General features: G+C 28.2%; 1 protein-coding gene and 1 long non-coding RNA gene across 3 annotated transcripts; both read left to right on the top strand.

Moving 5' to 3' along the window:
- Window positions 1-2,372: 2,372 nt before the first annotated feature.
- LOC113554576 lies at window positions 2,373-15,789 on the top strand. Its single transcript, XR_003405282.1, has 2 exons — window positions 2,373-2,529; window positions 13,255-15,789. It is a non-coding gene; the product is annotated as an uncharacterized LOC113554576 (long non-coding RNA).
- A 2,529-nt stretch (window positions 15,790-18,318) lies between these two features.
- On the top strand, window positions 18,319-19,383 carry LOC113554571 (arp2/3 complex-activating protein rickA-like). Of its 2 annotated transcripts, XM_026958470.1 has the most exons (4): window positions 18,319-18,350; window positions 18,532-18,727; window positions 18,818-18,880; window positions 18,964-19,383. In XM_026958470.1, the coding sequence occupies exons 1-4, from the start codon at window positions 18,333-18,335 to the stop codon at window positions 19,344-19,346; spliced, it is 660 nt and encodes a 219-aa protein (XP_026814271.1). In that variant the 5' UTR covers window positions 18,319-18,332; the 3' UTR covers window positions 19,347-19,383. The 2 variants fall into 2 exon arrangements, with proteins under 2 accessions (XP_026814271.1, XP_026814270.1); XM_026958469.1 differs by lacking the exon at window positions 18,319-18,350 and having other exon boundaries at window positions 18,354-18,727.
- Window positions 19,384-22,867: the final 3,484 nt, after the last annotated feature.

Genomic DNA, 22,867 nt, shown 5'->3' with positions numbered 1-22,867 from the left:
TTTAATAAGATAATGACGTCTTTACCAATTAACTCTCAAGCGATTAACATGTTCAGTATAATTTTGGACAGGATTTTGTCCGCTTATCTACTAAATCTTATTCCCGATTTGAAACTGAATTTATTATATTATATAATGATATTATAAATTAAACACACAAGTCGAGCATTGCTGCTAATACAGTGTTGCAGACAGAAACTGCGCGCGGAGTTCCGTTGATATATTATGTTGAATAATTATTTTAATAAAATCAGCTTGTGAAAACGGATGCATTAAGCTATTTACTCAATAGTCGAAACAAAAAAAAAAAATGCACGGAGATGACACAATTTTCGAGGAACTCGCTCGGAAAATAATAAATTGTCACGCGTTAGCCGACTGTCATGCCAGTCATGGTTCGAGTACGATTAATTATATAATTTATTTACACACAGTAATAGCTATAGCCGAAGCCTATAGGTATAATAATATTATGATATGGTACCTACATGGTACATAATATATTATAGTAATCGAGTTAATACTCGATCGGTGGTTATGCGGTGTAAACACACATAAACATGATGTCTAAATAAAATAAATATTTATCTACGTGGCTGTGAAAAAGTTGTGGTGTTAATGATAGAGGGGTATAGATAGAAAATAGTTCTTAAAAAAAAAAATCATTGTATATAATATAAATTGAAAATCGTAGTATACCTATCTTCGGCGAGCACCGTCGTCAAAGTGTAACGAAAAATTAACATAATATATGTAAAGTTTAAATCGATAACGTTTCCGTGCTGAATGGTAGCGCATGCGAGTAAACACTGGTATTTTTTTTTCATGTACCGCGAAGGACATGCACTTATATAAAAAGGATTTGAAAAAATAATATAATAATCATTTCCTACCACATTCATGTCAAAAATCGCGCAAAATATTACCTACCCCGAGGGTTGATTAAAAGAAATGTGGATCAAGTACAAGAGCCAATTTGTAACCTTAGACTCTTGTATATTATACTCTATAAAGGTAACTACATCTAAATTTTAGCATACCCAACTACAAAAATTCCTCTTCTACCAACACTAAATTTAAACTAGAGATTTTTAAATGAGTATAATACATTACTAAATGATTTAAATGTATTAAAGGTAAGTAACTTAACCTAACACATACAACATACAACGAGATTGTAAATTTTGAAACTAAATGTTATTTTTTAGTTAAAAAATATAATAGAGTTTGACCATTTTGCTCGACAAAAATGTGTTATTGGAATTCAGCGATTAACATTTTATACGACACGATATCTGTCTTATTTTTCATGAAAAGTGGAGAGTGTACACTTTGAAACTAGACTCCTCATTTAATAATGCCAAATATTATACTCAATAAACGTTTCACACATTTTCGTTTATTTTAAAACGGTAATTTGGCCGAAACTATGATAATTATTTATGTTTTTCAATTACAGCTATAGTACTGCTTACACAATGATTGTGTTAACATACGTAGGTGATTAAATAATCATTATTGTCTTTTGGTCTATTATTGAATTTAATTTTTAATTGGGTTTAATTTTTAAACATCAATACGGTCGATTAAAAACATGGGAATATATATTTAGCATATTAATGAAAAAGAAAAAAATCAAAATATTTATAAGTAAACGATATTGTTTTAAATAATATGGAGTTCCCAGAGTATCGGATCGAAGTGCACACGCACTCATTGCATCAGTGTGAATCTGGGCCTGAACAATCGTCCTATACGTCGTCGGATTCGTGAAGTCGCGTACAGACCGTGCGTTTGATTATAGTAATATCGTATTATTATAAATATATTCGTGTTGCGTTTTTTGTTGTTATTAATTGCCCGAGGCGTCGATACACCGAGTGACGACGTCGGTCATGATAATAAAACGCCAGCGATTCATATTAATTTAGCTGTCGTCCGTTCGTGCGTGTAAGCGATTTAACGATTACGATTTAATTCCGTTCCGTGTATACATCATTTCCACCGCACTGCGACCGTCCGGCTCCAGCCGCATCTGCAGGTCCGGTCTCCATCATACTATACCGTATATGTCCCTATATTTTGCATTTCATTTGCATCACTAATAACAACAACAACAACAACAACAATAATAATAGTAACAATTAGTAAATACTAACATTATTATTTACTGCGTATTGTTGTTCTAAACATTTTTTTCGGTTTCATACGACCAAAACCGACTTCTTCTCCGGCCGGGTGCTCGTTCCACGCGAACAAAACGGCAAAGCTGTGTGAATTTCCACACGCGCGCACACACAAACACACACATGCATACATACGCACTCTGCCGCCGTCGTGTCGACACCGACGTAGCTGTAGCTGTAGCCGCCGCCGCCGCCGCCGCCGCCGCCGTTCATTCTCCGGTCGACCACTGTCGGTGCTTGTTTGTGTTGCCGTATAACAGTTGTACTTTAGCCAGCGGTTTCCGAAGATCGATTTTCATTTCATCAATTTTCGACGACGAATAATTATTGCCACTAAATCACAGTGAGTATATTTTGTGTACACACCGTAATTCTCGATATTATTATTGATATTATTTTATGTCTAATATAATGCGTGCGAATCGATCGTATATAGTATAGTAGACCGACTTGTTTACGGTATAAAGGTATACCCCCTAGTACGATAATGATTACGTTTCGGGTAGGTTTTTTAATAATGTTCTTTATAATTGGAGAATCGTATTGATCTATTATTTTTGTATTCGTATAACTTTTTACATTATCGAGAATCGCCAATTTTCGTTTGCCAGGACGTCGTTGAACATGATTTAGAATTTGGATTTCAGTATGATATACTGATTTAAATTATTTTTTAGTAGAATAATATTTGCCTAGTTGTGTTATGTAGTGTTGACGCTATACCATGCAGGTTTTGCGAAAATCTATAGTTTCCCGTAGAATTTTTTCCAGGTCACCGTTATCGGTTCAATGTCGAATCGGTCGTGTGTCGTATTAAACGACATGCGTTTTGGATTTCAAATCAATCCTAATGGCGCCATTTACATAATAACTTTACTACAAATTATGTTGATTTGACTAGTTTGTTCGTATTTTCTAATCAAGTATTGTATAATAGAATCGAGTGTCGATAATCTTTTAAAGTAAATACAAGTTTGAAGCAATTATTGATTGTAAGTAACCGGTTAGTTGTTTTATTAAGTATAATATAGAAAGGACTTATAATTTAGTTGCGAGCGAGTAGTGTTACTTTCAGTTTAAATATTTTAATCGATAATTATTATGCTATTAGATACTAAATTACAACTTATATACTAGAATGATATTACTTATAGTATAACTATTGATACTTTAGTGATACATTTATTTGTTTACAAATGATTATATGTATTTATATTCGACCGTTTAAGTTCTTTACTTTAATAACGATTTTATTGCAGTTCATAATAGTATAGGTATATATATATATATATTTCTCAATTATTTTAACTTCCTTATGATTTACAACCGCTATTTAACTGTGATTTTTTTTGTTTATCATCAATGTTATTTAATTTCACAAATTCTTAGAATTTATGGTCTACTAAACACAGAATTTCATTTTTAGTTTTTATTGATCCGTGTAGTAATATTTTCTGCTCAAAGAAAAACACGTCGAAGGAAAATAAACAATTTTATACTGTAAGATATCGTGGGGTAAATATGAATTTTAACGGATAAAGCTAGATAGATAGATAGCTAGTATAGATTCATTATAATATAAATAATATGATTAGTAACTATATTAATTCAAATTTACGTAACCTATAGACTAACACGTCTATTTAATCGTAGGCATTCAATTCTTTAATTATTGTCTATAATATATATTTTAAAATTGTTATTAATTTTCTTGAGTATTTACTACGAAGTGTTTCTAAAGCATCCAAATATTCATCCAGTATTTCATATTTTTAAAAAATAAAGAAAAATAATTTAAAATATGTTGATATTACTATTAATTTGTTGTATCCTTTACTCTCTGTTCGTTTTAACATTTCGTGTAACCTAACTATGTACGTATTTATGTATGTTGATTTATTATTATAAGATATTAGTTAACAACGCAAAATAATTTACTATTTATATTTGATATAGCATTGACTATGTTATTATTTCCATATACTACCAAATAGGCATTTTTTTTTGTTAATTAGCTATTACACAGTTTTATAACTGTATAGTGTACAAGTTAGCAGTTATATAAATAAACATAGAGAAAATACTAAATAAATATCTACTTACATAATGAGAAAAAAGATTGAAATAAATTGTATAATTTTCTATAAATACAACAATGTAAAAAAAAAAAAAATGAATATTCTAATATTTTATATACCTTTTAGCAGTAGAGTTTGATAATTAAATTTATGATTTTTTTTTTTTTGTTTAAATTCACTATTCCACAGTTTTTAACTTAAAAATGTGTTGACGAATATACAAAAAGAATTTCATCATATTAATGTTATAATGTATTGTATTGTAATCTATAAACGATGAGTATATATAACAAATCATATTATAAAAACGGTTGCAAAGCACAGACTTTTATGCATCTCAGTCCAGAGAAATATATGTATACAATACATAAAATAGAAATAACAAATATAATGTTACGATATTTTATTTTTGCTAGTTCATATCGCTTACAGGTTTGCTTTTTATGGCTCGTACAACGTGTGTCGCAAACATTGTCCTCGATATTTTTACTACTCGTCGATAAAACACACTGAATCTCATATCAGAAGTCACTGTTATTATATAATATACCTATAGGTAAGTACGTTTAATGTACATTGGGTCGCACAAAAGAAATTCTTATTTTACACGTTCAGGTGACCTCCACGGCAATTAGAGGTGTACAGCGTACTACATCAATATTATTTACGTTTAGTTATACAAATATATATATACGTATAATTATAGGTGCATTTTTTATATTGGATGTCTTGCATAACGCCCGTATAAGGTTATCTGAAAATAAAATGGTGTGAGTTTTTGGACATAAAAAAAAACCACGACGCGAGGGTGTCTCCTTATCACCTTGTTCCACATATTTTTTCGGGTAAAATAACGACGTTACACGACAGTAATCGGATAAGAAACTCAAAAAGACGTGCTGCGTGTTTTCACGATACCTATGACCCTATATTATAGCACACAGATGGATGGAAAATATATATTTTTTTAAAACAAACTGGTAACAAGTGTCGGGTAACGAGCGGTACTAATTGGTACAAAACGATATAGTATAACTATACATATATATATATATATATAATATTATCATTATACGTATACGTATTGTATAATATATAATACTATACACACACACACACGAATGCTAGACGAGTATTGTACGAACCGATGTTTCCTACTATACAATATGTATATATAAATATATATTATGCCGTGTGACTGCAATATAACGTTATATTATTATACTATATAGGCGTGTATAAAACACGCGGACGGTTACGGAAACGCGCGTTGAACTTTTGTCTTACACCGACGACACAAACAATTTGACACACGCGGTTCGAGTTTTCACGGTGCAATGCACCTATACTCTATAGAGTATATAGAATATATAGATGTATAATATATCAGTACATGACACGGAGGACTTGGGCCACACGTGTGTAGGTGTCATTGAAATGTTACTCGTTACTCCCGAAACGCATCATTCTCGTTCGGCGCGCGAACGCACACAACCGTCAACCCATACGTTTTGTACACACTCGTATATCACACATTAATGGTATAGCCTATGGGTAACATATATATTATTTACTGTTGTAATAATAATATAGTCGCGGCCCGCCTGCAGTATAACAATAAAAGTATGTATAAATATATTATATAAATATCGGTTGTAAACGTTACATAATATGCATAGTGACACACGCACGCACGCACGCCCGAATTTAGTAATCGTATTAATCGAGTGCGCACTACGACGTACCGTAATAATACTAGCTATGACATTAGCTTTTTACCCGATTGATTCGATACGGTTTTAAGCGGACGGTCACAACTGGACACTAAAATTTATAATAATAATAATAGAAAAAAAAAAAACAACTTTTTTAAATTGATGCAATTACGCAGTATTATACTTGATGGTGAGATGGATAACCGCGATATATATATATATATAATATGAATTTATAAACATACTTACTCAAAAACGCAGTACCGTGTTTGTCGGCACAACGCGTTTTTTCAGTGTAAATATCGCGTGTACTTAAAATGTTTTTAGCGGTATATATTGCAATCACTAAAACGAAATAATAACCATTCTCCGCCGGTATTTGCAGGCGTATAAATACTGAGTTTGATATTGTAAAATTCGTATCACACTTTATTTATTTATATACACCTTATTCAGGTGCATTTTTACGTTTCTCTGTACCCTTATTATATTTAAATAATATATCAGAGGTATCTTCTCACTCGTGAATGTAATAAATAATAATACGTTATTTTCATATATATATATATATATATTTCAATCATTCGGGTTGTTCAATTTTTGGTGATGCGTCGTGTCTTTGTGATAGAGAAATAAATGCATTTTGTTGTACATATGAAAATTATTCGTCGATCGGTCTTAATTATAATTGATTATATTATAATATTTGATGGCAATGATGGATCGTTGTAATTATAATGTACATAATATCCTTTTTACGCATTATACTTAACACTCCTATAGTAGAATTGCACCCACTAATTGTTATGGACGTCAAAATTGATTCAATTAAATTACACATTACAGTTAATGCAATATAATGGTATATTATATTATATAGGTACCTATAATTTAATTTAGGTATATTATTGTGCTTATATTATGCCGCTACAATTATTATTTTAAATACGCGTATAAACTAATTATTTCAAATATTGTGGCTGGTTTTTTTTTTATCATTTACCAATACTAAAAATAAATATACCAATAATACAATATAATTTATCTGGGAGTGTAGTATGGTTTTAAAAGCTTCAAGAAATCTTGTTAAAAGTGTATAACTAAACTACTTCACATCTATTATTCTGAGTTTGTCAATTGAATCACGCGCTTGAATTTTGACATTTCGACATTCATCAAAAGCGTCGTTTCAGTTGGAAACTTTCGTAAATGCTCCGTAGCACTAGTTTTCTCAAAGTAGTTGACTTAGCGACGAATCGAAGTGTCAAGATATATATAACATATATTTTAACTATTTCGAATACAGAACAAACACTATTATAGGTTTAATAATATTTGCGAGAGACGGCAGACGCGTAGTCTTTTTGGGCTTCGTCCAAAATACAATAGCCCCACGACAACCGCCATAGTAGGAGTTAAAAGAAAAAAGGTCGTCAACCCCACAAAAAAAAAATAACACATCTATATTAAATATTATTATATATTATGTACAGTTTCCATTGAAACAACGAAAGCAGTCCTTGTCTGGCAATAAGCCCGGATGCGCCGTAAATAATATAATAATAATAATCGTCCAGACACAATATTTAAAGCTGCAGCGTACATTGAGTGGTTTTTTGTTTGAAATTGTATAATAGATAAGATTTATAAGTAATAACTAATTAATAAACACACACACAAATATATATATATATATAATAGTGTATAATATATAGTTTGTCGATGGCCAAGCACTCGATAACGGTTTAATCGTTGTTCGTATATGTGTTTATACTACTCAAACTTTTAATGCAATGTGATATGTCGGTACATACTATATTGTATATAATATGTAAGCTTAAGACATTTGCATAAATAACATTTGATCGCGGGTAAAAACACTTATGGCCATTGTCGTTGGACTATTATTTATTTATTTCATAAGATAACTCGCAGATGTAGCTAATAATATGACGTTTTAATAACGTTTATAGGCATTTTTAATAATTTTAAAAACTAATGACACGTGTGGTAGGTATCGGTTATAGTACTGAAAAAACTACAATAACGATCATAGTATTCCACGAGCACTTTTGGTGTAAATATTAATGAATATTTTACGTCTTTTTTGATTGGATTTGTATTTAAGTGTTAGCATATTGATATTGTATAAGTAAATCTGTTTATAAAAATATAACATCCTTATTGTTTGTGATGAAATATCATACAAACACACGATTCACACTTGAAAAACAAGTGCCCCAGAGAGTTTCTATAAATTTTCTGATAGAAATAGATACAAAATGTTATGATCACAAACCCATAACTTTAAAATAATAGTATACGTTGTAATTATTCTTTACTTTGATGCACCAAAAATATACAGTATATCATATTATGTTTAATTTCATTTAATTATATAATAATAATAATACACTATCTCTGCTTGAGTATTATTTGCACATCGAACATAAGAATACAAAAAATACGCATGCATTAAAATTTTCTAAAATTTATTAATTTCAAATTAATAACCAAGAGTTTACTATGATTTTAAAATGAATTATACACATGAATCACTTTTCATAAATAATTTTCGGCATGCTAGTATATATATTATAAAATTTAAAATATATATGTTTATATTATAATTTATATATTATTATGTGAATTTACAAATCACTTTAACGAGCGTTTTATTTAAAAAGCGAACAATTATGGTACTGAAATAAAGAAATTCTCTTTAATAGTTATAATACTTTCTGTCAAGTATTGCTTTGTGATTTGATCTAATATTTAAAATGAAAGTTTTAAAAATTATATTCAGTTAGTTTAAAATTGATTAAGTAGATATACAATAATTTGTAAACGTTTTTTTATGTTTTATTTAAAATTTTAAGTGGGATTTTCTCATTATTATATTGTATCTTAGTAGTGTTTAACTTAATTAAATTAGTATAATCCAATTAATGTTTCCTGCATTTACAATTTAATGCACGTCAAAAAGCTTTTGTGGTTCACTTACTGACTTATACACTAAGTTGTAACGCACCAACATATTATTAGTTTGCAAATATTTGTACGACATTTTTACATCCATGGTGAGATTCCTTGAAGTATAAATCATAATTATTGTTTGAGTGTTGAATTGTACCTACCTACTCAGTAAACTTACTAGTGAAACACTTGATAAATAAAATATTTTATAATATCCTTATAATGAAGGCTAATTCGGAAATTAAACATATTGATACGAAAACGTAGTGTGTTTTTATAAAACGCATACATAATTTATTATACGTTTTTATTAATTTCCTTTCTTACCTAGTATGTTTGAAACATTATTGTTTTTCTAAGTGAATATGGATAGGCTAAAATTTAGTCAAAGTTGATTCTATAATAATTTTAGAACTTAATTAGTTACTTAAATGTTATGGTTTGTAATTTAATAAGTTACAATTCTTATTTCATGTAAGTAAATTGTACCTCTCTATAATAATTGAAACTATGAATTAAAAACTTAATAATGTGATTCCTATATTTTTTTCAACCGCACATAAACCTTTGACACGTGTTTATGTAATATAGTTGCCAAATATTATTATATATACTATGCGTTAAAAAAACGGGGGTCGTTGTACTCGGTATATTTTTATTCATAATTAATTTACTTGTTTACAGGATTTGTAAAATGCAATAACTTTTTCTTCTTTGAATGGGAAAGTTAAAAAAAAGTTATAAGCATAATCAAGTGATTGAATACTTGTTGGGTTTTCAGATATAACAAATATTCATAGAAATATTTACATTACATTTCTAACAATTTAAACATTTTTAATATTTGATACTTCAAAGCTTTGTATTTTCTTTTTTTTTTGAAAATAAATAATTTGTATAACTGTATCTACATTGGAGCACAATAAACGTATTTGTATTATTAAGATAAAAAATAAACTCATGAAATGAACATTTTTTAAATACGGCCTGGTGATCATTTTAAGTAGTTTTAACTATAAAATAATTAAATTTATTAAATTAAAAACATATAATATAATATTATATAATATTCTTTACTCTAAGTAATATTCATAGAGATAATTCTTTCTATCTCGCAGATATTAAGATTAGTAAATAACGTTATAAGTTTTTCGTATATTTAAATATTTTTCCGGTGATTAATTGCAATGGGGTATACATTCTGTTTTTTATAAAAAAAATATTATAAGACAAATTTGATGATTTCTCAAAAAGACACGTATTTGTAAATATTCAAAACAAGAAATAACATAATATCGATTTTTGTGTGATAATATTACCTATCGTGGACAACTATAATATAGCAGTGTCTATCCATCATCCTGTTTCTATTGTACGAATTCGTGTGCCTTATATATAAATATATAATATGCGTTTTAAACTATGAATCTTCGGAATGATCCATCAATGTCGACGGTTAGTGAGAGGCTGTGAAATGTGTACGAAATGGATAGGTAGATAGATTTATTAGACGTACAATTATTTAAAATTTGTTTTTTTTTCACACTGAATTTATAAGGTTATTAATATGTATGTAATAACAATTATATAAATATATACAATCTATAAAGGACAAAGGTCCACAATTAATTTTTATTATAATTTTTTTGTTCACTTATATTTGTTTTGTACCTAAATAACATTTATTTTTATCTTGGAGATTTATACTTTAAATGTCATTAATTTATTTTGAAAGTTTAATGAAAATGAATAACTTTCATTAATCATTGTTACTATAGTCTACTAGAATATATTAGTTTATTAATTTTTGCATGAGCATCATTATAATATAAAATGTCAACTATATTATGTGATCTTTATATCTGATACTGTATGATGAGTTTGCGCATAGACCAAAAATATTTTAATTTTAATATTACTTTTTAATATTTAAAGTGTAAAAACAAAATTTAACAATAAGTTATTTCAGACTTTCAGTTAAATCATAATATAATTTATTGTGATAATAGTTGCATATCGTATAATTTAAGTACAATTTGTGTCATTATATATACAATCCATCACTCTGAAAGTGTTCAGGGTGAATTCATCCAAAATAGCTCTTTGCTTTTTAGGAATGCATACTTTATTTTTTTTTTATCTATTTTTAAAAATAGCATTTTTAGTTTCAGCATTTCACGTTTGAGAAATGGGAATAAAGATACAACGTACGTCAATTGCAGTCGAATGCAGTTTTACGTCTAATTTATTGATGACGTATATGTGTATTTTTTAATTGAACACTATTATTGTCTGAATCTTAAAATTAATTAATTGTACGATATAATTTAATTTTGCGTACCTATATTGATTATATATTGTAGGCCATAGTGTTTTTTAAGAATATTTATTATACACTGCATGAAATATCAAGGCCTTACTCGTATTTTAGGTGTCAATAATCATTTATGTAGAAATATATTTACTAATTTATTTGTTATGAACTATATATTTTATAATTGGATAGTAAAACGTTAAATAGGAAACATTTTAAAATATTAAATTTGATTAATATTTTTTTTGTACTGTCATTATATTTTTACCATAATTTACATAACCACAGTCATTAAAAATAATATCCATTCATTAATTACAACATTATACAACAATTATAAAAGCTAATTTTATGATTTACTGTGCTCATTGATCATTGTTGACAAAAACGTAACTGTAAATATTATAAAGTATACCTATCTAATCGATCTTATAATTAATAAACACTTTATAATAATATATTTATTATAATTTACATAACTTAAAATATGAGAATATTATTAGTTATATCCCTTAAAACTTAAAAATGTATACTATTATCTATTTGTCATAGAAATATTGTAAATAATATTATAGTTATTAATTATCATTTATATTGTTAAATTTTTAACAGACTTTATTCTAAATAATTTTGAAATTAATTAGTTTAAACAGTATTAAACATCGGAACATAGTTATTATAAATGAAAAATTAACTACAGTTTTGAAATAAAAGAAAATCCATTACATAATCTATAACACATATATTATCATAGTTCAGCAGGTAATTTCAAGGCAACAAACAGTCGTGTGGAATTATTACTGACTATAGCCAAAGGCAAATGGCCATTTTCAGTAATTTAAATGTCGTTTTTGAAATGTACCTATTAGCATTAACTCATTAATATACTTATATTATATTGCACGAGATATTGATTATATTTATATTATGTGGTCTTAAACTAACACTTTGACGATATGTGGTTATGAATATGTAATTAATAATTATGTTGTACAAGAATTAATAGAGATTTAAATAATGTAAACAGGTTACTCAGATTAAGGTTGTTAAACATTATTATTTTCGTTTTATTCGAATGAAATATTTCATTATTATTAATATTTTTTTATACATTTTTCTGAGGTTTTCATATTATTATAGTGAATCTAAAAAATAAAATGATAGACAACTTAATGAAATCACATTTTATAATAATTTGGTTCAAAAATTGAATGGCACTATATAGGGGTTTATGTCTACTACTATAAAATTATTGGTGCACTTCTTTGTATACAATTATTTTGAATTTTTTTTAGCGTGAAAACATTATTTTGTTGATATTTCGAGATAACACATTTTTTAATATTAAGTATTAATTTTATAAAAAAAAAATACACATCATTTTCTTTTTAAGAATATTATATTATAATAATGTATATAATGTTAAAATGCATATTTACTCATCGTAAATATAGTTATTTAAAACTCTTTTTAAAATAAATAAAAATACCTTTGTGTAATGCTATTCATAACGGTAAAGCCCTCTATCCCAAGAGGATTGCTATACCGGTGGGATATTCATTTTTTAAATTATAAAATAAAATACATCGTAATATGAATAATGTATGATATACCAAAAAAAAAAAAAAAAAGCGTATTCTATGGGAAATTAATATATACGCCATCTATATTATAATAATTATTCGTCGATCGTTGATTAGTGTACCTGAGGTGCATATTTACATAATGTTCCTATTTTAATACTTTAACAATATAGGTACGATTCAAATGTGTTAGCAACATTTTCAGTCATTCGTTGTCTTCGGCCTTATTATAGACGCGTCGATTATTATTTATACATGTATATTTGATTAGTGTGAAATATTATTGATAATATGATACATCGTGAAATATATTCGCCACAAATGCCTCTATTGAAAACGATATCTTGTTTAAGCGTCAATTAATCAACGTTTTCATTATTATGATTGTTTTTTTATTTCTAGATCTCATCATGACATCACCCGCAGCATCGCCACAAAAGCCAGCCATTACCAACTCGACCGCGTCTCCAGTCCGTTTGCCGAGCGTACAGCCGACTCCAACGCACAACTCGCAGCCCACCGCCGCGCAGTCCGTCCAGGGTAAATGGCAGTGCGCTCTGAGGGACAACCCGGTGATCGCCAGCGGAACTATGGCTTGGACGCGAGTGTGGAGATTCTCCAAGCTTCTGCTGCAGACCGGGTGTTAGGAAAATGCAACGGCGGATTTTCACACTAATAAATTATTACTCTCTCTCTCTCTCTCTTTCACTCTCTATCTCTCTGTTTTTCAGTGTCGACAAGAAAAGACAACTTTTTTATTTTAGAATAAACAATAGTCGTATATATCATATATGTACGTATAAATTTCACTATAGTTCGGAGTAGTTACTATCGACGTGTATGTTTAATGATTCCAAACAATAACAACACGGCCGTAATGTAATATACGACTAATAAATATAAAAGACTACAATAATGACGTCTAATACATTTATATATGTATGGACTAGTGTGATGTACGTTAAGTAAGAGGTTAGTTGTAACATATTGATGTATGATCCACACCGAGGCGTATTGTAACGCGATCCCTGCCCGCATTGTCTTGTACCTATATTATATTATTTAGACTTAGTACAATAATGCCACAATATTATATAATTTGTTAACTACTCTTGAATTAATGATTTTTTTTTACTATAGTAAGCGTTATTATTATTTTTATTTTTTAGAATTTATTGATTATATTGACTACTGTAAAATCGCGTCAACCAAAGTTTTTAATTGTTAAATATTATAATTATATAATCGCATATCCGAAATTCGATGCATCGATTGTACATGTGTGACTGCAATGTAACGTTGTAAGATATGTGTATTTATATATATTTATATATATAGTATAAAAAATATCAAGAAACAATTATTCGACCATATTTTGCATTGTACAATGACGGATATGGTTAAAAACAGAAAATCCATTGATAAGCCGAGAAGAATCCTATTTTATCATTGAATATGCCATTTATGTTTCGAATAAAAGCTTACCACAGACATGTCTATTACGTGTGGAAAGCTAAAATATAATACGATCATAGGTACATTTAAGATAAATTACGTTTGTTAAAAATAAATTACATTATAATAAGACCAAGGTATATTTAATTGTGATTAATGAAATCGAAATGCACCTATATTCCTATTAATTTTCTATATTGATTTATTGAATAAACAACAGTATAACAAATTGGTCAAATGTTCTTGAAAATTCGCAAACCCTACGGAACGCGACATTGTAACGATCATAGACGAGTACATAAATAATGTTTAGAAATTCGGATATAATAAAAACGATATGACGTGAATTGTCACTAGTAAATATAACACTAATATTTGTGACATTTTTTTTTTCGTTCCTTTGCGAGGCTCTACAAAACTACGTAATTTTATTGGATAATAAAACAATAATAATAATTATAGGCAATATTGTAATGACAGGGACGTACCATACAACTGTACTGTGCAATTACTAATCATAGGTACCTATTATACTATAGATATAACATTGTGCAATTAGACTACTGTTTTAAGTTGTTGTGTGCTCTTAAAGTAGCAATAAAAATAAAATGCAACCGTTACCCGTAATTGTTAGTATACACGTTAACGATTTTACTTCTATTATGCCGGGTTGCGTTAATAATCATTAAACATTTCACGAATCAATACAGTGAGCTAAAGATCTCTTATGTACCTACACGATTGTTTCATTGAAATTTAGTAAATCAATTAAATGAATTACATTTTTCAGCAACCCGGATCTATTAGCATAGATAAGTGTTTTCTGTAATTTGAAAGTTTGTATTTGTTAGCTGTTTATCATATTATTATATTGTTCTCAATAATTTAAGTAACCGTAATTCGTTATTTGAATTTACTAAATTATATGAAATTTTACTCTATCATTTAAAATAAGCACGTTGTCTAACTTCGATACGTAGTAGGTACGTTGTGTATTGGTACCCAATTGTAAACCAATAATTTGATTTCGTTACTAAATTCCCGTCTGCTTTTTCGTTAGCATTATCATATTATTATTTATCACATTATGAATGAGTACAAACCAATTCTGTTCAGTACTATTGTCATTTTAAACGAGCAAATTATAATTATTACAAACTTAACAATAATACCGAAGACGCGTACCAATTATAAATTAATATATTTATTACCTATTTGCCTTGATTTACGATTGTTGAATTGTATATCTCATGATCAACTGAAAGGTATAAGTAATAATTATTGTTATACTTATAAATTATGATATTTGCTAATATTGGTAATGCATTTTTACGTTTCAATGTATACTAGTTTATGTGACGTTTTATATTTTTAAATTACATTTTGTAGTGTGTTTCTTAAACATTGTTTAACGTATGGATTGTTGTAAGTAAATTTTTACAATTTATTATTATTATAATTATAAAAATACATTAAAATCACAAATTGTTTTTTCTATGTTTGCATACCATTTGATTTACATAAAATAATTTAAACAGGTTTAAGCCTAATTGGTTTATTTTAATATCGTGTCTTTCGTATACAGTAAACTTGTAAAATAGTGTAATGTCGTGCGTAGATTTTCTAAAGTAGGTATATCTCGCAAGAATACTAAGGACGTTTTTGTAATTTACTTGTAAAACCTGTAAATTGAAATTTAGGATATACCGTGTAAATAATATTATCGTAACTGTTAAACATCCTATGTAATTCAAAATCAGAATTATATGGTTTGGGATATTTTGTAAATTAATGCGAGTATGCATTCCCTATTGTGGTTAATTTATCTCACTAATTAAATATATGTTTTTGTCTAAAATAAATAGGCTTTGAAATTACGATAAGTGTAATGAATACATTTTGTGGACATGTCTATTGTCATTTGTCAGCATCAGAAACGTATCGTATTGATGTAATACTTGTACAATAGAAGCTCTAACAATTACAAACTATATTGAAGTATACCCGAGGGCCGAGAATAATCTGTTCTATTGTAAAAGTTAGTTTAAGATTAAATCAGATTTTTTATAGTTAATTGTTTTGATAATATTTTTTGAATTAGACATATTGTAAGAAGTATTCTCGAGCCTGATTATTAATAATTCTAAGCTATTTTAATGTTCTATATAATAATATTTACCATTACCATCATGTTCAATAATTATTGTATATGTGTATATGTAATACAATTAATAATTGATACTATTAGTCGGTAGTTGACTTGTAAAAGTAAAAAAAGGTGGACAAGTGGGTATCGCTCTGCTGGCTGTATAGTAGTGATGGAGAGAGTAGGTCACTATAATGGATGTGTTAAATTTGAATGCAATGGCAGGTATTATTGTACATAAAAGAAAAGCGATTCTGAACGGAGTTGATTTGTCAGTATACTTATAGATATACTTTTGTATTGGGTTTTTTTAACCTTAGGTATAAATAACAAAAATTGTGATTAACAATTTTCGATTTATTTTTATATTACGATAAGTACAACTTATAATAAGCCTTGTATTAAATTTTAAAGATTTTTTGGAAAGCCAAATTTTTTTATCGAAAATTTTAATTGTCTACAAATTACTTAAAAAAAGTCAAAATATTTTGAAAATTTAATCATAAATATATAACGCTTATATAAACATCTGTTGAAAATTTCAAGTATTTACAAGGATTGGTTTTTGAGTTACAGCAAAATAAAAAAATTGATTTTGTCAAAAACTGGTTATGCGTAAAAATTCCAGTTTTTCCGTTATTTTTTAGGGTTTTTAAATTTTTTACTTTTGATCACCAAAAGTATCAACTAGATTCATTTTCCTTTTCAAAGAGGGGCTGAAGTCAAATATCAAAGCATTATTACTACTCATAAACGTGATGACAGACACAATAATATTGTGTACCATTATACGTGATCTACTTAAAAACAATATATATAATTATATATATCGGAGTTACACATTCCGTTTACCCAATTTGAGCACTGTTATTAAGTAATTTGAAATCTATATTTTGCTTATTTTACAAACGATAATAATATCCATAATATTATGTTAGTGTAAGTCATTAGATATATAATATACACAATATTATGTGAATATGGTATTGAGTATATTATTTAGAAAAAAAAAAAATGATAAAAAGATGAAAAAATTTACAAATTTAGCTTTATCAGAAATTCTAACTTTTACACATAAATTTAATCTCAATCATTTATACTTATACTTTTAGATTTTGAATGGAGTAATGAATGTATTGATTTTACAATGATATGTGTTTTTTTTTATTTTTGTATCTTTTGTAGTTGCATTATTTTTTACATGAGATTATTTATCATTGAATTTAAATGTATTACTTAACATATTCATTATAGTGATTTACTCAATAGGTACACTTGACAGTAAAGCGGTTACCTACTTCTCTAGCTTTATTTTTTAAATAAATGATTTTAAATTAACAGAAAGTAAATTAATCTCTATGGTATAATATTGGTAACTATGTATAAAATAAACAATTGTCTATTATTATTATTTATCTAAAGGTTCATATGAGATTAATCAGTCTTGACTTAATAGGCATTTTCAGAGAGATTTTTAGAGTGATATACCAATTATGCATTATTTAATCATTTCATTTTTATTTGGCGTTATTGTCATGTATGGGACATTCAAAAGGAAACATATTTGTAAAGTATCATATCGTATTTTACAGAATTACCTGAAAGCGATTATTTATTATGATAAAATATATAAGAACACGGAAGTACAAGTAGATTTAACGGCAGTGAAAGATACTGTATGTATTGATAATAAAACATTAAAAGAAGAATTTGAAAGAATGAAAGAAAATAATTTAGTATTGGAAAAAAGATTGACAGAATTATCGGGTAATAATTGTTGTGAATGATGGATAATATTAATTGTTATTATGCAAATATCTTATATGATTAATATTATATAGACATGGTCAGACACGGCGAAGAAAAACAGATATCGTCAATGTCGAGATGTCTACAAGTACCTTTTAAACAAAATTATTTAAATTATTTAATTGAATGTTTATTTTTAAATATACTTTTAAGGACCTATGTCCGTTAAACTGTAGTTTATAAGTAATAAAAATAAAAATATGATTTTACGAAATGGTGGTGGGACATATTATAAACAAAATAATAAATTATTTTTACTTCGATTTCAGTTGCGTCAATTTGAACAATCTGTGCAAACATTGCATGAAAAGATTGACAAATTGTATAAAGACCAGAGGACAGCAACAGAAACGATTGACGATAAATTAAGGAGACTCGTGAGCGAAATTGCATCGATAAAAAGTTATTACTATACGTCGAATACGATGTTTCATGACTTTGAAAAAAAATTGACTTCTATAAAAAGTAATTTACAGTTGTCAACCTACTATTATACATTATTTTTACTTTTAAAACACACATGTGCTATATACCACACGTTGTTCGTTTGCTTAGATGACACTGAAAATTCGATTCGGAAGTGTCGGTCACTGAAAGCCTGGAACGAAACCCTAGAAAGTAATACGTTTCTAATCAACGTCTTTATAGTATATTAATCAATATTATTTTTATTACACGCTTTTGTATGTTTTTGTACGTAGGAGATGTAATGAAGAATACTTTAAGCATCAGTGCATTGTCGTTGGAGTTGGCTAGTTGCCATGACTTTGGGTCAACTAGAATGCCCTCCCCCGATAACCACGGTTGCAGTCGACCAGATACATTCGGAGTTTCGGCGGTGAGCAATAATAAGTCTTTGGTGCCGAAACCACCGGATACGAATTTGGTACCAACGACACCATTTCCACCACCCCCACCACCGGCTCCTAAAGCGGCACCGCTGCTGCCGTCGACGGCACGGAATACGCCAAAACCTATGAACACAGTTACCGGTGAAAAAGTATATTATCGCATTCCGATCACGACGGACATTTTAAAATCCGTTGTGCTTAAACCACCCGGCGAGAGGAATCGCAAACACTGAATTTTTTCCTAAATAGTTTTAAGTTGCATTGCGCAAAAATGACGACGTTATAAAACGCGTCATATTGTTAGTTTATTGTTGAATGTTTATTTATGTTATTTATGTATAAAATAAAATTGTTAATACCATAAAAGCTTACCGATGTTCTACTCGATGTTTTTAAATTTAACGTAAAATACCGATTTTAGATGATTATACCTATCTAAAACACCAGAGATGCCAATCGAAAATATCGATTGTTTTTAACATCTCTCATTCTACGATATATGCAAAATGTTTCTTCATACGCGTGTTTGAATAATATCACTTCATCCAATAGGCGATCACTGTAGCAAACAACATTTTGTTCAGTTGTAGTCAATATATAGTAATTATGACTTTTTTTATAAACTATCTTTTAATTTACTATTTGATATTATTCATTAATCATTATAATTATGATTTTACGTCGGTTATTTTGGTTGTGATTATATTTTTTAGATTCTGAACGGAGTGATGAATGTATTAATTTTACAATGATGTGTGTTTTTTTGTGCCTGTCATCACGTCTTGGAGTAGCAATAGTACTTTGATTTTTGACTTAAGCCCCTTTTTGAAAAGGAAAATGAATCTAGTTGGTACTTTTGAGAATCGAAAGTAAAAAATTTAAAAACCCTAAAAAATAACGGAAAAACGGTAATTACTACACAAAACCAGTTTTTGACAAAATCGATTTTTTTATTCTACTGTAATTCAAAAACTAATCATTGTAAATACTCAAAATTTTTACCAGATATTTATATTAGCGTTATATATTTATGATTGAATTTTCAAAATATTGTAGACAATTGAAATTTCGATTTTTCTAAAATTTTTTTCTTAAAATACCGATAAAAAACTCTGGTTTCCAAAAAATCTTTAAAATTGAATACAAGGTTTATTATAGGTTGTGCTTATCGTAGTAAAAAAAAAAAATCAAAAATCGTTCACCATAAGTTTTGTTTATAAGCATTTAAAGTTCAAGTGTTTACAAAATATGTCAAAATCTTGAAAATTTACAATGAATTTTGAAGTTGAAAATTCGTAAAATTTTTGTAATTTATACCTAAGGTTAAAAAACTCAATACAAGATTATCCAAAAATTTTCCTTCAAGTAACTGTAAAAAAAATTCTAACGTCAATACAGAAAATTTTAATTGCATACAAAGTTTTTCGTAAACAATGATACTTGTCATTGCGTTCATATTTAACACATCCATTATAGTGACCTACTCTCCATCTCTATACAGCTATACAGCCAACAGAGTGATACCCCACTTCCCCACCCTTTTTTTACACAATATATTATATTTGTATGGTTATAATAATAGGTAAGTATATATAGATTGCGCTAATATAAAAACTACTAATTAGATTTCTGTGTGTTTTTCACTTTTAGGTGTTTACATAATCTATAAATGGGCAAATAGACTATATTTTATGACTGCCCAATCTATTGCAATCAGGAAAATGAGCAGTAAAATATTAATATATACTCGTGGCTCCATCTATTCAGTTTTTTTTTCGTAAGAATTAAAATTTTTTTTTTATAATACTCGTAATATCGTCACAATGTTAACAACCAATTTACCATGGGACATAGTCATGACTCATAGTAGTTTAGTTCATGACTGATGAACAATATTTTCTACCAACGAGTATTGAGTATTGTCGTATCACTCACACGAATGAATACGCGTTAGCATTTGAAACGTCTCACTCTTGTACGCTCCAAGTCAATGACCACATTTGAAATATAATTCAGCCAGAAGTGTCACTAATGACTAATGAGATACAATGGTATACGTTTATTATTTAATGTACGTTCCTTTAGGACTTATGATCATATGATATTTATACACCAGCCCTATAAAGTCAGGGACCTTATGACCATATGATACGTATATCCCGGTTCTGTAAGGATTTCTAAAGGTAAGGACGCCGAACAATTAACAACAGTATAACTTAAAATATAGCTGTCGGAAACACTTTTATTGTAAGACAAACAAACAAACAAACACACACACACTATATATATATATATATATATATATATATAAGTTGATATTCAAGCCACGATAATAGCACACACTTATTGATCGATTTCGCCGTCTTTGCTTTCTGCACGACAGCGACCGGTCTCCCTGTGTTTGCGTTATTGTGGTCTTGAATGGTATATATTATGTTGCCACTTCAGAAGATCTTACTACATCGGTTCGACCTACTTTAAAGTTTAATTGCTCACTAATTTAAAATATATTTCTATGTACATTTTATGAAATAATATTAATGGCCGTACGGCAGTGTGCCAGTGTTAAAGACAGTTATGCGCCCACGAATTTTCAACTGGAAGGGATGTTATCTTATAATAAGTAATCGTACAATTTAGCGAATTACGAGGGCAGAATTAAAGACGCGAGTAGCATTCCAGTGAACCAAAAGCCTTGCCGTCTCGTTATCTTAAACGCACTGTTTGAATAGTTCAAAACAATGAGATGCAAATATTGTACGTAGCCCGCAAATGCAAAAACACAGAAACGTGTTTAATAAAAACTACGAGTACAATATTGATTTCTCGTATACATCATAAAGACGTACCTTTTGAAGTATATTAATTTCTAAATTTAATTAAATTTGTGTTTAGTCCAAGTGCACCATGCTTGCGAATCAGCGTAACGGTCAACATTTGTAGATTCATTTTAAGATGATATTATCTACTTATACCGTGAACCTATTTACATTGTTTTACGGTAAGGTGGTATCGATTCAAAAGTTATTAACGATAATATAATGTGGTATTTAAATAGATTATCTTAACAATAAAATTTAATTAATTATTTTTATAAATGTAGTTTTCATCAAAATTTAAATCAACGTATGTACACCGTTATACTAATAGTAAAATCAAAATTGCTTTAATAGAAATATCGAAAAACATAATATCATGAATTACTTAGTATATTTAATGATACAAGATGTCAGGATCGTCTTGATCAAAACCGTTTTTCGTATACAATGATTTGGCATTGGATTCAAATCGTCCATTTACAGTTAAATACACCACCACATTTTAAACTGATGTAGATATGCATTTTAATTAAATACATTATTGTAGAACATCGCATTTGAATAGTTTTGTCTTATATATCTACCGGTTGATCCGTTGATCGAATAAACCAGTGTTTTATAAATTATAAATTTTTATTTTGTACATAACAACGTGAACTATATTGCACTTAATAAACATAATCTAACTTGATAAATATAACACAGTTAATGGATAAAAGTATATTATTTATATAATATGTACAATTATGTATACAAATATATATGTATAAATAAAAATCGGGTTTGAAGTCAACATTTGGCTCAACCATATACGTCGTCGCCGTCGTTTCGCAGTCTGTCAAGTCACCATAATAACAGTATGGGCTACTATAATATCTCATATCGAACTGAAGAAATCGCTTAATATAATATCAATTATATTTATTAATATTATT

This window comes from Rhopalosiphum maidis, chromosome 2 (genome assembly GCF_003676215.2).
Source record: "Rhopalosiphum maidis isolate BTI-1 chromosome 2, ASM367621v3, whole genome shotgun sequence".
Lineage (NCBI taxonomy): Eukaryota > Metazoa > Arthropoda > Insecta > Hemiptera > Aphididae > Rhopalosiphum > Rhopalosiphum maidis.
This window is presented reverse-complemented; position numbering and strand designations above follow the sequence as displayed.

What these genes read in the sequence shown, in the direction of transcription:
- LOC113554571 (XM_026958469.1), top strand. Translation starts at nt 18,463, where the DNA reads ATGATTTTACGAAATGGTGGTGGGACATATTATAAACAAAATAATAAA. An exon ending in AAAATTGACTTCTATAAAAA is followed by an intron (nt 18,728 to 18,817) that starts GTAATTTACAGT and finishes TCGTTTGCTTAG; the next exon opens with ATGACACTGAAAATTCGATT. An exon ending in CTGGAACGAAACCCTAGAAA is followed by an intron (nt 18,881 to 18,963) that starts GTAATACGTTTC and finishes TTTTGTACGTAG; the next exon opens with GAGATGTAATGAAGAATACT.